Source organism: Pseudonaja textilis, chromosome Z (assembly GCF_049901715.1).
Source record: "Pseudonaja textilis isolate UNSWEBS1 chromosome Z, rPseTex1.2, whole genome shotgun sequence".
Lineage (NCBI taxonomy): Eukaryota > Metazoa > Chordata > Lepidosauria > Squamata > Elapidae > Pseudonaja > Pseudonaja textilis.
The window spans coordinates 75,430,604-75,446,627 of NC_142008.1; the positions used below are offsets into that span (position 1 = coordinate 75,430,604).

At 43.8% G+C, this 16,024-nt stretch overlaps 1 protein-coding gene across 4 annotated transcripts in view; it reads left to right on the forward strand.

Annotated features, from left to right (window-relative positions):
* CUL1 (cullin 1) overlaps nucleotides 1-16,024 on the forward strand; it is a 65,519-nt gene that overhangs the window by 17,050 nt on the left and 32,445 nt on the right. For all 4 annotated transcript variants that reach the window (XM_026702303.2, XM_087916865.1, XM_026702302.2 and 1 more), the window contains exons 3-5: nucleotides 133-307; nucleotides 3,942-4,109; nucleotides 11,358-11,408. In XM_026702303.2, coding sequence (XP_026558088.1) covers nucleotides 133-307; nucleotides 3,942-4,109; nucleotides 11,358-11,408 — 394 coding nt within the window. The remainder of the gene's footprint in view (nucleotides 1-132; nucleotides 308-3,941; nucleotides 4,110-11,357; nucleotides 11,409-16,024) is intronic.

Consider the following 16,024-nt stretch of genomic DNA (forward strand, 5'->3'; position numbering starts at 1 on the left):
ATTAGCTGATTTAGTTGTCTAATTTCAGTGATATGGTATTGAGGATGCATATATATTATGAAAGTGTTCATTCAGTATTTATTGTTGAATTGTAATATATAGCATACAACATATCCTTAATTCTTCCATCAGTCATGTTTATAACTACTGCACTAGTGTACATCAGTCTAATCAAGCCCGAGGAGCTGGTGTAACCACTTCTAAATCTAAAAAAGGCCAAACACCTGGAGGAGCTCAGTTTGTTGGCTTAGAATTATACAAACGACTTAAAGAATTTCTGAAGAATTACTTGACAAATCTCCTTAAGGTAAGACAATATTTTTATGTTTCGGGGAAAAGACATTTCTCATTTTTTGGAAAAGGGATATAAATCTATAAATTCTATTTTAGAGTCCCCATAGAATAGATACTTATTTAGCATATGGCATCTCAGAAATCATGCACTTACACAAATTTAGTTTAAATAAAGTGTCAGCACACACACACACACACACACACACACACACAATGTAGTACAGAACATAAAATATTAAGATAAAACCAAATAAGATACCATAATATGGAGTCATAGAATTGCAATGGTATAGATGTTATAATTTGATATCTATAGAAGCTAACCACCTAACTGCTTCTGGTGTGGTTGCTATGATATCATCCAAGGTATCTTGAAATTTCTTGAGGAGACATTCTTGAACTACATAGATGATGATAATAATTAAACTTCTATGCTGACCAACTCTGTAAAGGAGAAATCAGATGTTTTGAGATTGGAATATTTCGTGTATCCTTTTTATGCACTTCTAAAGTGCGCTTCAGTAAAATAGTCAGAACAAGCAATAAAAATACCGTAATAAGCTGTTAGAAATGCTGTTTAAACAAGTGATGTATAGTTCCATGTAAATCTAATTTTGCAAAGTGTATGGAAGCAACTGTAATACCAAATTTAATTCATAGTATTTAAGACATTAGAGTAGGATCTATCAATGATTTCTACAGGGGACGAACATTAGCCTGGGGCGGGGGGAGCAAACTATAATCTCCAGACCCACAGAGGTAGATTTGATGAGCAGACTTCTGCCTTAACTTAACTATTTAGAATATTGTTATTCACAATTTTTGCCAGTCTAAGGATTAGCGCATTTTATATATACTTCCTTGTCCACTGGCTCTCATGGTTAGATAACTGTTTGTTGTATAGCCCAGGGGTCGCCAATCTTTTGGACCTCAGGGACCACCAAACTCATTATTTTAAATCCTGCAGACCACTAATGGCTTGCTGACATTGGTGGGAGGGAGAAGGAGAGAGAGAGAGAGAGAGAGAGAGATATGAACTCACCTTGGAGGGCTGGTGATTCTCATTCTCTCTCTCTCTCTCTCCCCTCCCCCTCTCTCTCACACAGATCCATCATCCCCCCAACCCCCTCCAAGGCAGCCCCATTTCTAGCCTGCTTTGAGCTCCGTTCTCCGGGGAAGGGGAAAGAGATGAGTACTGGTGATTTTCTTTCTCTTTCTCTCTCTTCCTCATACATCCCCACCACCTCCAAGGCAGCCCCATTCCTAGTCTGCTTTGAGCTCCGTTCTCAGGCTGCACACAAGGAAAACAGCAGAAGCCTTTCTCTCCCCCGCAAACTCTGCCAGAAATGAGTCTTTGCTGGTGCAGTCTCTTGGAGCAGGATGCCTTGCAAATACTCATTTCTGGTGGAGTTTGGGGGAGAGAAAAAAAGACTTTTGCTGCTTTCCTTGTGTGCAGCCAAAAGTGGAAGATGGAAGAAACAACCTGGTGGCCAGGCAAGTTCCCCCCTTGCGCCCTTTTCCCCCTCCCCTCACTACCTCGTGTTGTTCCTAATGCAAGCGACACAAGCCTTGTGATCCCGGGCCATGTGGGCAGAGCAGCCTTGTGTTCCCCTGCATCCTGGATTAAATGTTTTGGGGGGGTGCTTTGGGGTGGCATTTCTTTGTGGACCAACATTTTCTCATCAACCACCAGTGGGCCACGGCCCACTGGTTGGCGACCATTGGTATAGCCAACATGTTTTGTAATATATAATTGCATTATAATATATATTAACATATGGTTTTGGGACTTGTACTTCCTTCTTCTAGGCCTTACATTTAGTTGGGAAAAAAAGCAGGATTTAAATTAACCAGAATTTTCACTTTCACCAAATGTGAATGATAGGGAGGATTATTCAGCTCAAGATCAGGCTCTGTATTATATTGTATGCTTGAATTTAAATAATTGATGATTGATTTTGTGCCATCAAGTCAACTCCTAACCGCATCACATGTAATCTATCCCTGATCTGTTCTTTTACCAATAGTTTAATTTGAAGATTGGTTCAAAATTGTATCAGGCATTACTTTGTCCTCCAATAAACATTTTCCCCAAGTATTTTCCCTCAACTTATAGGTATTTTAAAAACAGGGAAATGCTAAATAAGAAAGTTGAAGAGTAAACTTTAAAAAGTCAATGCTATATTATAGAAAAATTTCCTGGTCTCCTGTCTGAAAAATTTCAGCCAATATTGCAAAAAGAAAAGACAGTTCAAGTCTAAAAATAGATTGTTGAAAGAAAATATAGTTATGTTCATTATATGTCAAGGTGATATAATGTGCTTCTTTTCTGACACAAAGTAACTGACAAGGGAGAGACAGAGTCCTATCCGGTAAGACTAGACCAGTGGTTCCTAATGTGGGGCTCATCCCCAGAGGGGGGCAATTTGATTTTTAATGGGGGCAATTTGAAAATGAGCTATTAACTGAATTTTTGAAAGCCTGCTATTTGTTCTTATATATTTGTGATGAAACAGCTGTGTTTCATTTACCTATCGTTGTCTTTGTTAAAGTGCATTTCCTAGGGCCTGGTCTGAAAAGGATAGCCCAACTGGGGGTGGGTGGGAGGAAGGAACTGCCAGCCAATCAGATGTGTTCCCACTAAGGATCATGGGACTGGCAGAGGCTCTCTCTCTCTCTCTCTCTCTTTCCTGTGGGCTTTGCTGCTGGGTAGTTGCAGAGAGAGCTGCTGAGTGGGAAGACAAAGTGAATGGCTGCTGGGGAAAACCCAGCCATGAGGATACAGAACCAGGACCCAAGTTTAAGTAAGAAATTGTTAGATTTATAGTTATTTTTAGTCTATGTTTTCCCAGGCTGTGTTTTATAAGACTTTTCCTCTCAGAGCAATCTGGGGCTGGCCATGCATGCGTAGGCCTTGCCAGAGTGGGATTTACCACCACCTCCATGAGGAGATTTGAGAAAGAAGCTGACTAAATTGGAGTCTAAATTGGGGGCATCAAGCACAAGGACCTCACTAACTTAAGTAGATTAAAGCTACAATCCTACAATATTTTCCTGGGAGTAAGCCCCATTGAAGACAATGGTACTTACTTCTGAGTAGACATGCATAGGATTGTGTTGTAAATATGATCTTGAGGTGAGCTCATATTGTTAGTTGTTAGTTACCTTTATTTTAATATGTATAGTAATTAATATGATAAAAATATTAGATAAAAAGCTTTCATTAAAATTATTTTATATTTATGCATTTCAATTATCACATGTTTTAAAACTTTATTTGCCATTTTTTCATATCCCTTCATACTATTATTTGTTAAGCTCCTCTGTACTATATTGTCTTTCGTTCTTTTATTTTTCTCTTTCATGAATGTCATGTTCTTTGGAACCTTGTTTAAACAAAGTTAATGGCCTTTAAGGCTTTCTCCGCATGAGTAGGAGTTCACTTTTGGAATAGTAAGAATTATATGTGATGGGTGGAATCAAGATTTTTAGAGATGCTTAGGTGGGGGATGCCCCCCAAAAAACCTGCACTAGACAAACAAATAAAGGGTCAGTTAATACTATTTTTCTCTTGAAAACAGGCAACACTGGAGAAGAAATTCAGCTTGTATTTAGCTTAAGTTCTGTTGATGAATTGTCTCTTTCAGGATGGTGAAGATTTGATGGATGAGAGCGTGTTGAAATTCTACACTCAACAATGGGAGGATTATCGGTTTTCAAGTAAAGTGCTGAATGGGATTTGTGCCTACCTCAATCGACACTGGGTTCGTCGTGAATGTGATGAGGGCCGGAAGGGAATATATGAAATTTATTCAGTAAGTTGTTATAAAGAGTAGTTATATTCAATTGGGGGAATGATAGTTCTCCACTGAGCCGAAGGGAGAATCCAGGATGGGCAGTCTCTAGTCTCATAGCTCTGCATACCGAGTTGAAAAACTGAGGACACACCCCCTGGTAATGGTTCCCAGTTCTTCACTCAGTCTCAGCATGTTCAGACCACCCTTTAAGGGCTCTGAATAGTTAAGATTGTAGAAGAATCTTCACCCTCTGGATTAAGGTTTTTTTTCCCCCTCTTTGACTGACTTAGAGCAGTTTGACAGCTAGCCGGCTTGCCAGTTAGCACTTTTGTTTTTCGCTTTTTTTTTTTTGACTGCCTTTTTAAAAAATTCTTTGCTGCTAGACTGGTTTTTGGAATTGTGATTGTAAATTTGTTTGGAGGTGCCCCTGAGAGCCTGTGTGGCCCGGGCTGTGGGGAGGGAGTCAGTATCTTATTCAACTCACTTTCTTCCGGTCCGTTCTTATTGATCTGTGCTAGCCGCAAAAACCGCAAGGTGCTTCTGCCTCTTTTTGGCATCGGCGGCCATTTCAGACGTTTTGGGACAATTTTGCAGTTCATCTCCAGGATTGTCTCTTCGGGGGGTACTGGCCATCTGGATTGAATCCTGACCCCCTGTTCAGTTACCAGAGCACCATGGCAGCTGTGAGATGCTTGAGACTGCCAAATTGATTGTGGTGCAGCCAGCACTGGCTCACAAGCCTCTGATCTGTCAAGGCTTGTAGCAATTTTAAAGAATCAGCCATTTTTTTCCCTTTTTGCTTTGACTCTTGCCTTAAATTGCGGAGCTCTGCTGAGCTCACCACTTCTGGGTCGCACTAGCCTCCTGAAGTGGTGGACAGCTGCTGTTACAAAAACAGACAGCTTTAGATCAAATAAATTTTGTTTTTGTTTTTCTTTTGCCCCTTTTTTCCTTTTCTCTCTCCCTGTCAGTGACAATTATTTTTGGTAGACTCAAAATGGCTGCCAGGGGAGCTGGCCAAGAATATCAGCTCCTCAACAGAGTAGAGAGAGAGCTGCAAGGAGATAAACTTAAGTCCAGGTTTGCGGGGCTGGAGGCAGGAGCTAGGATCAGAGCTAGGACCCTAGCCCCTAAAAGATCCTTTAGGGCAGAAGTTAGGCAGGCCAGGCATAGACAAAAAGCCCTAGATAAGGAGTTTGATAAGGCAGTGATAGACTCCAAGATGACTGAAAATGGGGCCATCTCTCCTCTGCTCCCACAAGAGGGCAGGCAGCAAAACCAATTGGCAGATAGACAATAGTTGACTGCCTGATAACCTGGTGGCTCAAGTACTCAGAATTTGCAGGGAAACCTCCAAATCAAGGCAAAAGCCACTGATAATAATTCTGAGCCACCACAAGGATTTTTGATTGCTGCACCTGGAAGCCAAGCCTCCAGCAAAACCAGACCTGCGCCTGAAAATAAAAAAACCACCTTTACCCTATAGTGGCTGGGTTGCGGCCTGAGGAAACCCATAGGCAAGAGATGCCATCCTTCATGAGACCCTGGATCTCGCAAACAATTAGACAAGAATTTCAGGCTTAAGTCAACCAGCTGCACCAGCTCTCTGGTTTGGACACCAACAGAGGCGTTCCTCAGGGGCAAGGGCAGGCTTCTGCAAAACAGCCGATCTACTTCAGAAATAGTTCTGCATCCCCTTCGGAAAGAAGCCAGTCTTATGTTTCTGAGAGGGACTTCCTTCCAGAGAGGGCTTTTCGGACGGGAAGTTGGAGGTAGCAGGTCCCCCCTCCTTTAAGGTCCTTTTCCAGCTGGCTCTCTCCAAGACTCTGCTGGTTAAGGCTAAGAGCATGGCTCATCTTAAAAAAAGCGACAAGGTCGCTGGGATCTTCCCCCAGAGGGGGAGGATCAGGAAAATTACATATTCACTGAGAAAGCATCTGTGGTGGACGCTGTACCTGTGCCCCAGACATTTATGAATGTGATTAAAAAGCAGTGGAAGTCCCCTGGGGGGGTAACACTCGCCCCAGTGGGTCTGAGTCTACCTTATTTAATGGGTGGCTGCGGCAGCTGCAGGGTAGAATCCCACCTGAGGACCTGGGTGCATCAGGACTTAAATAAGATAATAGCTGCAGCTCAATCAACAGCTAATGCCACCCTCACATCAGCCAAAACTTCTTCCAGAGCCATGGCCTCATCTGTAACAGCACGTAGGCTCATCTGACTAAGAAACTGGCAGATGGATGTCAGAAACAAATGGAAGCTGGCGTTGCTCCCTTCAAGGAGAGAGGCTTTTCGAGAAGGCCCTGGATCCCTTTTTTTGATGGAAACCAGGGACAAGTGAAAGATCCTGCCCTTCCAGCGGAGGCCTTTTGATTACAGGTCTCCACCCTACTACAGAAAGCCTTCCTTTAAACGTGGAAGCTGGGGCAAGCTTTCCCCATCAAAATAGGCCCTTCTTCCAAAGATCCTCATTTCAGGCCAATAGACCGGCCTTTTCCACCAGAGGGCATCAGAGGCAAGATGACAGAAGGTCCTTTTGGGGTTCCAACAGACCTTTTAGATGCAACAAGTGACACCCAAGCCTCTCCTCCCCACAGGGGGCCATCTGGGACTGTTCTGGCAGAGGTGGGAACAGACCACGACAGACATTTGGATCCTGACAACTTTATGGTCAGGTCTCTCTCGGGAGTTTCTTCCCCCCGCCCCGTGCCTTTGTGTGCTGCCCTGTCTCAAAGGACCCCTCAAAGAGGGATCTCATGGAATCAGCGATCCACCATCTGCTGGATGTTCGGGCCATCCATCCAGTTCCTGGAGACCAGGCGAGACAGAGGTTCTATTCAATTTGGTTTGTGATTCCAAAGGCCTTGAGGGAGAGGGCGGTGGCGAGCAATCCTCAACTTGAAAGGGCTCAACAGGCATCTAATCTACCGAAGATTCAAGGTGCACTCCCTCCACTCTATCATACAGGGCCTGCGGGAGGGAGATTTTTTTGGCTTCGGTAGATCTGACAGAGGCCTACTTCCCTGTGCCCACAGACTCCAACCACCGTCAGTTCCTGAGGTTTTGCTATGGCAGCCACCATTTTCAATACAGGGCTCTCCCATTCAGCCTGTCATCAGCCCCACAGACTTTTACTAAGCTCCTGGCGGCCGTAGCGGCATACCTCAGATCCTTACCGATAAGGATCCTATGCTATTTGGATGACATCCTGATAGCATCCTCTTCCAGACCCCAAGCAGAGGAGGATATGATGTCGACAATCAGGATCCTTTGAGAGCATGAGTTCTCAATAAACCTGGACAAATGCCACCTAGTACCATCAAACCGTCCCTTGCATTTGGGGACTATCATAGACACCTTTAACTGGCCAGATCTTTCTCACAGGGGCGTTGAGACAGCATAAGGGACATCACATCACAGATCCTGTCTGACAGAGGGGCACCTATCATCTTGCTGTCTCAGCTTCTCAGCAAGATGATATTGGGCATTGGGATCGTCCCAGGGCCCGCTTCCATGCCTGAACCCTACAGTGGTTCCTGCTCCCCTACCAGAAGGCGGGCAGGGGTGACTCACTAAGGAGGGTCCACATCCCCTTGTTGGATCTTCTTTCTCTCCATTGGTGGCAGTCCCGAGCCATGGATCAGGGTTGCTTGTACAGGGAGCCCCAGAGGATTACCATCACTACCGATGCCAGTCTGTATGGTTGGGGGGCCCACCTGGCAGTCCAGCTTAGGTGGTCACAGGAGGAGCTCGCCCACAACATAAATTGGCTAGAGCTCAGGGCTGCCTGCTTAACTCTCAAGGATCTAAGGCAGGAGGTGATGGGGAGACAGGTTTTTGTCCTCACAGACAATGTGGCCACCAATGCCTACATAAACCAGCAGGGGGGCACTCACTCCAGATCTCTAATGCAGGAGGTGACTCAGTTGTGCAGGTGGGCGGAGAGACACCGGTTGTCCTTGCGAGCAGAAAACATCTCGGGAGTTTTCAATGTGCAAGCAGACTGGTTGAGCAGGACCACAGTCAACCAGTCAGGATGGCAACTGCATCCCAATCTGTTCCAGGAGATGATGGAACAGTTTGGCCGTCCGATTCTGGATCTCTTTGCATCTCTGGAAAACTAACAGCTCCCAAGGTTCTGTGCACCATTCCCAGCACCGTTCCCAGAAGGGGTCAATGCTCTCCGGTGCAGGTGGCCCCAAGGGCTATTGTACGCCTTCCCCCTTCCCCTGATTCTGAGGACAATCAGAAAGGTACTGACAGAGAGGGCAGAGGTTCTGTTGGTAACCCCTTACTGGCCCAGGCGCCCATGGTTCACAGACCTGATGGGTCTGTCAGTCGCCAGACCCTGGAGAATTCCTCTGCACAGGATCTCCCTCAGCAAGGGCTGGATTGAGCACTCAGATCCAGCCAGGTTTCAGTTGACCATCTGGCGTTTGAGTGGGTGCTCCTGAAACGGGAGTAGTTTTCCAGAAGGATCATTCAGACTATCCAGGCAGCCAGAAGACCTTCCACGACCAGGCTAGACGACGCATCGTGGAGGATTTTCTGCGGCTGGTGTGCCAGTCACCTATTGGAACCTACTGCTGTGTCTGTGGCTAATGTGTTAGAGTTCCTGCAGGATGGGTTGGACAGAGGTCTCACCCCCAGTACCTTGAAGAGACAGGTGTCTGCCTTGGCCTCGTTTTTTTTCGGTCAAGGACTCAACCACTCTGGCCCAACACCCAAGGGTGAAAGCCTTTAGGGGAGCCACTAATTTGAAGCCACCGGTGGTCCACCGTTACCCTACCTGGGATTTGCCTAGGGTCCTGCAGGCACTGACTTCTCCCCCATTTGAACCCTTGTGTGAAGTCAGTCTTCGCCTACTCACGTGCAAGGTGTCATTCTTAGTGGCCATTATTTCGGTCAGGCGTATTTCGGAGTTTACGGTCTTATCCATCAGAAAGGACCTGTGCGTTTTCCATGCAGACAGGGTGGTTCTGTGGTTGTGCCCTACCTTTCTGCCCAGGGTGAACTCCTTATTCCATCGCTCATAGGAGTTGATTTTGCCTGACTTCTGTCCAGGGCCTACCCATGCATTGGAGAGAAAATGGGACACCTTGGACGTTAGGAGGGCCCTCCGTATATACATCAAAAAGACCTCTTTTAGGAGGACTGAAGCCCTGTTCGGTTCCTTTCAGCCGTCAACTTTGGGTCGCAGGGTGACACCATCTACCGTGGGTCACTGGCTTAGTGCCTGAATTGCGAAGGCCTATGAGTAACTGGCTCTTCCTGTGCCCAGGAGAATCACTGCGCACTCAACCAGGAGTGCAGCAACCCCTGCAGCCTGGGCAATGCAGGCTTCGGTTCTGGACTTTTGTAGAGCTGCGACTTGGTCATCTGTGACCCCATTCATAAGACATTATAAAATTGACTCCTTTGCCTCAGCAGAGGCGTCCTTTGGAAGATGAGTCCTGCAGGACGTTCATGTAGAAGTGAGGACCTCCGACCAATCCAGTTCCCTCCTGTAGGACAGCCATCAGCCAGCTTTGGTATGTCCCATCCTGGATTCTCCCTTCAGCTCAGTGGAGAATGAGTGGAGTGGAGAATTTGCCCCTACCTATAAGTAGGGGCAAATCTTAAGCAAAAGAGAAGACAAGTGGATCAATCTTCCCTTCAAACAAAAAGGGCATTGGTCCTACCTGAAGGCTTCTTCTCGGGGAGCCAAAGGGAGAATCCAGTCCCACCCTGTATTCTGTCTGGTCATAGTAGGAAGGAAATGTTTTTTTCTCGCAGTAGCAAATAGGCTATCTGTTAGAGGACGAGGAGCAGCTGGATTCGCTTCGACATCGTTCAGAACTGGGGACTGTTACTAGGGGGTGTGTCCTCAGTTTTTCAATTCAGTCTGTAGAGCTATGAGACTAGAGAGTACCCATTCTGGATTCTCCTTTGGCTCCCCAAGAAGAAGCGTTCAGGTAGGACCAATGCCCTTTTGTTTGAAGGGAAGATTGATCCACTTGTCTTCTCTTTTGCTTAAGATTTGCCCCTACTTATAGGTGACCTAAAATATATATTTTTTTCTACATATGTAGGTATATAAAGTCATAGTTTAGTTTCAGATCAAACTGAAGGAAAATAGGGATAAAAACAGATCAAGTTATGAATTGAATAGAACTAAATAGATGCTTGCTGGACCAAGAACTCTGTTTTATTATTATATGCTGTAAAATGAAGAACTTCATTATATTTAATTTTAAATGGAAAGAGAGAGTATATTTCTTCCACCTTTATATCCTAGATGTCTTTTTAATAATAGAGGGTTGAAGAGCTGAGACTCTTACTTGTCTTCTGCATGGTATCACTGAAAAAGTATTTCTGACACAATCAGAAGGCTGTACAGAAATTTATTTTCTTAAACTATTGCTTTGTGACTTACTTTCATTTTACATGGCGGCTTTGCAAATAATGTAACCTTTTAACCCCTTTTTTGAATTAGCCATAAGTCAATTCCATTACTTTATAATGTTTAAAGCAACTTTATTTGGAGAGTTAATTTTTTCTGTACATTTGATAAAATGCGGTAATTTAGTTATTGCAGTTTGATGTATCATTTTTCTTTCTGTAACTAAGGAAGTCCTCCACTGTGGAGGCCTGCAGTGTTTTTATCAGCATTCTTTTTAGGAATTTGTTTTCTGGTTTCTGGTCCCTGTATATCTTTTTCATATCCTGACATGCATTTTCTTTGTATTACATCCAGTATACATGCTGTACAGAAAGTCCTAATTTAGTATAATTCATATCCACATTTGACATTGACTATTAGTGCTATTATTACATTTGGAAGAGAGAAAATGACACGAGTAATATTCTTGAATATTAATGTTAATTTTTTTTAATACCAAAAATTGTACCGAAGAGTGAACTGTGTCATGATTGTCTGCTTAAATTTGTCTAAATTTTATTTTAAAAATGTACTTTTGACCTTGAATTTAGAGAAATGGACTTGTATTTTAAAAAAATTAAGGGTTGAAACTTGCCCTCTTGTGTTCTGGTTTGTATCAGAAACATTGTAAAATAGAACAGTTGTGAGATTTAGGACCTCTTCATTAGTGGCTCTAATGAACAATATCTTCTCAGTTTGCTGGTCCCATGGTGTGCTTTAATAGACGTGAATTTGAAGAATGTTCTTAAAGAAAGGACCTTTTGAAAACTGGGTGATGTGCAATTTTATAGATAACCATGAATACAGGGACAAGCATTTATAATATTTCTCCTTTTAAATCCTAGCTTGCATTGGTGACCTGGCGGGACTGTTTGTTCAGGCCACTAAATAAGCAGGTAATATTTCTATTGATGGATATAGTGATTTGGGTTTCTGTGTAAGCGTGTGTGTAAAAATATATCAAAAACAGTATTAGGGGAGAGTGACTATGACAAGTAATTTTTAAAAATTTATTCCAAACTGTCTAGAAAAATTATGAATAGAATAAAAATTAGTTTATTATTACTGTATTCCTGGCTGTAACTAATTTAAAGCCAAATTTGAGAATTTGATGAATGGTAACATGATGAAAAATAGATTATTCTTTGTATCTGAGATAGTTAGATTTCATTGTACATTTATTGCCTATGATTTAATAATGCAAATTATTCATAAGTTTGGGCCAGCATCATAAGCGTGCAAGGGAAACGTTCCTTCCTTTAATGTAGTCATTGAATGCTATATGATAACCTTTATATATAAAGACAGGCTGTAAATACTGATGCTAAGATACAGTGAAATATTAGTTCAATTACTTTTCAAATAAACTTGCCCTTTCATTTTAATTTGGATTGATGGTGTGAAGTGCTGAGCAAAATATCTTGCAGTACTATCTATAAGAGGTTTGATCCTGTGGATCTTGAGGAAATGTACAAAGCTCATTTTTTGGAATGAGCTGCAAATCAGTAAAAATTTTCTGTAAAGGGCTAGATTATAAAAATACTTAAAAATGTTTATTTCTGGGCCAAGTGGAATTGCATAGGAAGAACCACTACTGCTGTGCTCTCCTTCTGGCCTTTTGACATCCCAGCACAGTACAGTGGTACCTCATCATCATTAATTGGTCCCAGGAGCAGTGATGAGTACCAAAAATGTTAAATAACAAACAAATATTTCCTATAAGGAATAATGTAGTGAGTCACAAAGCAGATGATATTGATACATTCTAGTTTGTGTGTTGTATCAAACATTTGATTGCAAGACAAAATGGGTTGAATACCAAATTTGTCCCCAACTTTTCTGCTTGGCAGCCTGGGTTGGGGCAGGGAGAGGGGAACTGGGCCATGTGAGTGGCAGGCTGGCGCATGTGCGCAATTCAACTGGCACGAGTGGCAGGCAGGTGCATACATGCGCGCAGCTCAACTTGCACACGTTGAGCTGCACATACAAAAGGGTGCATGTGGCCACTGGCCTGCCACTTGTGCGCCCTGTTTTCAAATAGGCCCTGGCCCAGTAGTGGGCCGAGGCTGGGGACCCCTGCTGTAGCTTCTCTTTGTGGTGGAAGCAGTGTCATCACAATTAACTTTGGAGACTCTGGCATGTCTGAATGCCTCAATGGGGTGCGACTAACAAGTCTATAGGCCAAGATGCATGTAATTTTTAGCAGTACTGGACTGCCAGCAGAAAGGACAGCCACCCAGCATGCCCTATTGCAAGAATAGAAGGTTGGAGATATAATTTTACATTTCTTTTTTTTTTCCTTCCTGAGCAGATAGAAGTAATTTTCATTTTCAACCACAAAACTTATCCCAAAATTTATGTTGCTAAGTAAGGCAGTTAAGTGAATTTTGCTCCATTTTACAACTTTCTTGCCACAGTTGTTAAGTGAATCATTGCAGTTGTTAAGTTAATAGCATAGTTGTTAAGTGAATATGGCTTCCTCGTTTACTTTGCATGTTAGAAAGTTACAAAAGATGTTCTCATGTCCCTGAAACATTGCAATTGTCATGAATGTGAGACAGTTGCCAAGCATCTGAATTTTGCTCAGGTAAGCATGGGGATGCTGCAACAGTTGTAAATGTGAAAACGGTCATAAGTCATTTTTTCAGTGCTTTTGTAACTTTGTTAGTTACTACTCAGATTTTGTAAGTCGAAGTACCTATAGCTCTAGTTGATGCATATGGATGTGAAAAGACCAATCAAGCCCTAAGTTACTGATGTTTGGAGCGCCCTAGGGCTCAAAATATAGAAAATATTTTTATATTCTATAAAAAAATATAGAAAAAAATATATTTTTCATCATCCACATGAAGCCCTAGAAAATCATTGAATGCTCTGGAGTACAGTATCATAAATATGTTGTTAATATCCAGTTCCATTTCTCTTATCATATTTAATAAATTATGTGTACATAATGTTTAATAATTAAATTTTAATGGTAAACCCCAGTAATTAAAAAAACTGAAATGCAAAAAAGGTAACCTTATGTTGTATGTCTCTCCACTGAGCCGAAGGGAGAAGTCCAGGCTGGGTTGTCTCAAGCCTCGTAGCTCTACACACCGACTTGAAAAACTGAGGACCCCCCCACGTAACAGTCTCCAGTTCTTCACTCAGTCTCAGCTTGTTCAGACCACCCTTACAGGGCTCTGAACTGTTGGAATTGTTGAAGAATGTTTCTACTCTCTGGATTATAGGTTTTTTTTATTGGCATTAGGAGATCCGGCTTGCTGATTTAGCTGGTTTTTGTTGTTGTTGTTGTTTTTGGCACCCTTTTTCCTTTTGCCCCTTTTAATTTTTCTTTTTTAATCTTGGCTTTGTTTTTTTGCTGGTTACTGGTTTTTGTTTGGTTTCTGGTCAAATTGAGGGTAGAGAGCCCCTGAGAGCCTGTTTGGCCCGGGATGGGGCTGGAGTCAGTACTGATAATTCAGTCTGTCTCCAAAACCATTTCCCCTTGATTTTGATAGCTGCGGCAGCCGCGAGGCACTTCAGACTGCCTTTTTGCATGGGAGGCTGTTTCCAACCTTCGGGATAATGCTGCAGTCCGCTCTAGGTTTGTCCTGGTTTGGGGGTGGTTGTCACCTGGATATTAGATCCAGACCCTCTTTACAAGTAACCAGAGCACTGTGGCAGCTGCAAGATGCTTAAACCTGCCTGGAGTTAATTATGGTGCAGCCAGCACTTCAGCTCACAAGTCGCTGATCCATCAGGGCTTGTTGCAGTTTTTAAAAGGTCCCCTTTTTTCTTTTTGATCTTTAAACTGCCTAAATTGTGGAGCTGTGCTGAGCTAATTCTTGTTGCATTTGCCTCCTGAAGTGGTGGATAGCTGCTTTAGCCAGAGCAGCTAGCCTTGGACTAAATAATTTCAATTTATTTTATTTTTTAAATATTTTTCCTCTCTCTGTCACTCGCAGTTGATTTTGATGGGCTCAAAATGGTAGCCAGGGAAAGCTGATCAGGAATTGTCAGTACCCCAGCAGAGCAGAGAGAAAGAGCTGCCAGAGGATCTGCCAAGCCCAGGTCTGCTAGTTTAGAGGCAGCAGCCAGAATTAGAGCCAGGGCCCTAGCCCCTAAAAGACCTTCTAGGGCAGAGGAGAGACAGGCCAGGTGCAGACAGAAGGCCTTGGATAAAGAATTCGACAAGGCTCTGAGGGGATCCAAGATGGCTGACAGCATATCTCCTCAGATTCCCCATGAAAGCATGCAGCAAGACCAATAGGCAAATAATAGACAGTATTTGATAGCCTGGTCACCCTGTGGCTCAGTTAATCAAGATTTGCAGGGAAACCTCCAAATTATAGCAGAGGCTGCTTATTCTGTTTCTGAACAGTCTGAAGGGCTTATGGCAGCTGGACTGGGAGGACAATCCTCCAGCAGAGCAAGATCTGTGCCTGAAGTGACTTTTATGCCTACAGCTGCGGGACTTCGCCCTGAGGAAGCCCAGACTCAAGAAATGCCAACCTTTATGAGAGTCTGGATCTCTCAAGCCATTAGGCAAGAAATTCAAGCAGAATTGAACCAGCAGCACCAGTTGACATCTTTGAACGCTGACGGAGGCATTCCTCAGGTGCATTGCAGAGGTGATATTCAGCAGGTTCTGACCAATTCTGAAGAACCGGTAGCGGAAATTTTGAGTAGTTCAGAGAACCAACAAATACCGCCTCTGACTGGCCCTTCCCCCATGTATTCTCTGCCTCCTGAGTCCCAGCTGATTGTCTGGGTCTTCTTTTGTTGACCTGGAAAGGAGAACGGAGCTGGAAAGCAGGTTAGTGGGCTGGGGAGGGAATGGGATTTTGCAATATCCTTCTCCTGTCACGCCCACAGAACTGGTAGTAAAAAGTTTTGAATCCCACCACTGGTGCATTGGCAACCCTCGGGGGAGCAGCTGACCTACCACAGAGATCAATCTCCATCAGGGAGGAGCCAGTTTTGTGTTTCCGAAATGGACCTCCCACCGGAAAGGAACTTTTCAGAAGATGAGACAAAGGCAGCAGACACCCCCTCATTTAGGGGCCTTTTCCAGCCGGCTCTATTTAAGACTCTGCTGGTTAAGGCTAAGAGCACAGCCCATCTAAAAAAGGACACAGTTGCCCAAGATCTTCCTCCTGAGGGAGAAGAGCGGGAGGATTATATCTTCACTGAGAAAACATCCGTGATGGACACTGTTCCTGTGCCCCAGATGTTTTTGGATATGATCAAGAGGCAAGAGGCCTCCCCAGGGGTATACACTCGCCCTAGTGGGATGGAGATGACTCTCTTTAAAGTAGATCAAGATCTTTTGGACATCATTGAGGTGCCAAAGGTGGATAGCCCTGTGGTGGCTCTAGCATCCTCATCGGTCATACCACTGGACGCGGAGGACGCATTGAAGGCAAAGGACCGGAAGGAGGAGTTGGTGCTCCGCAGGGCGCATCAGACACGCCTTGGACGTCAGGAGTGCCCTCCGCATTTATATCAAGCAAACCTCTTCCTTCAG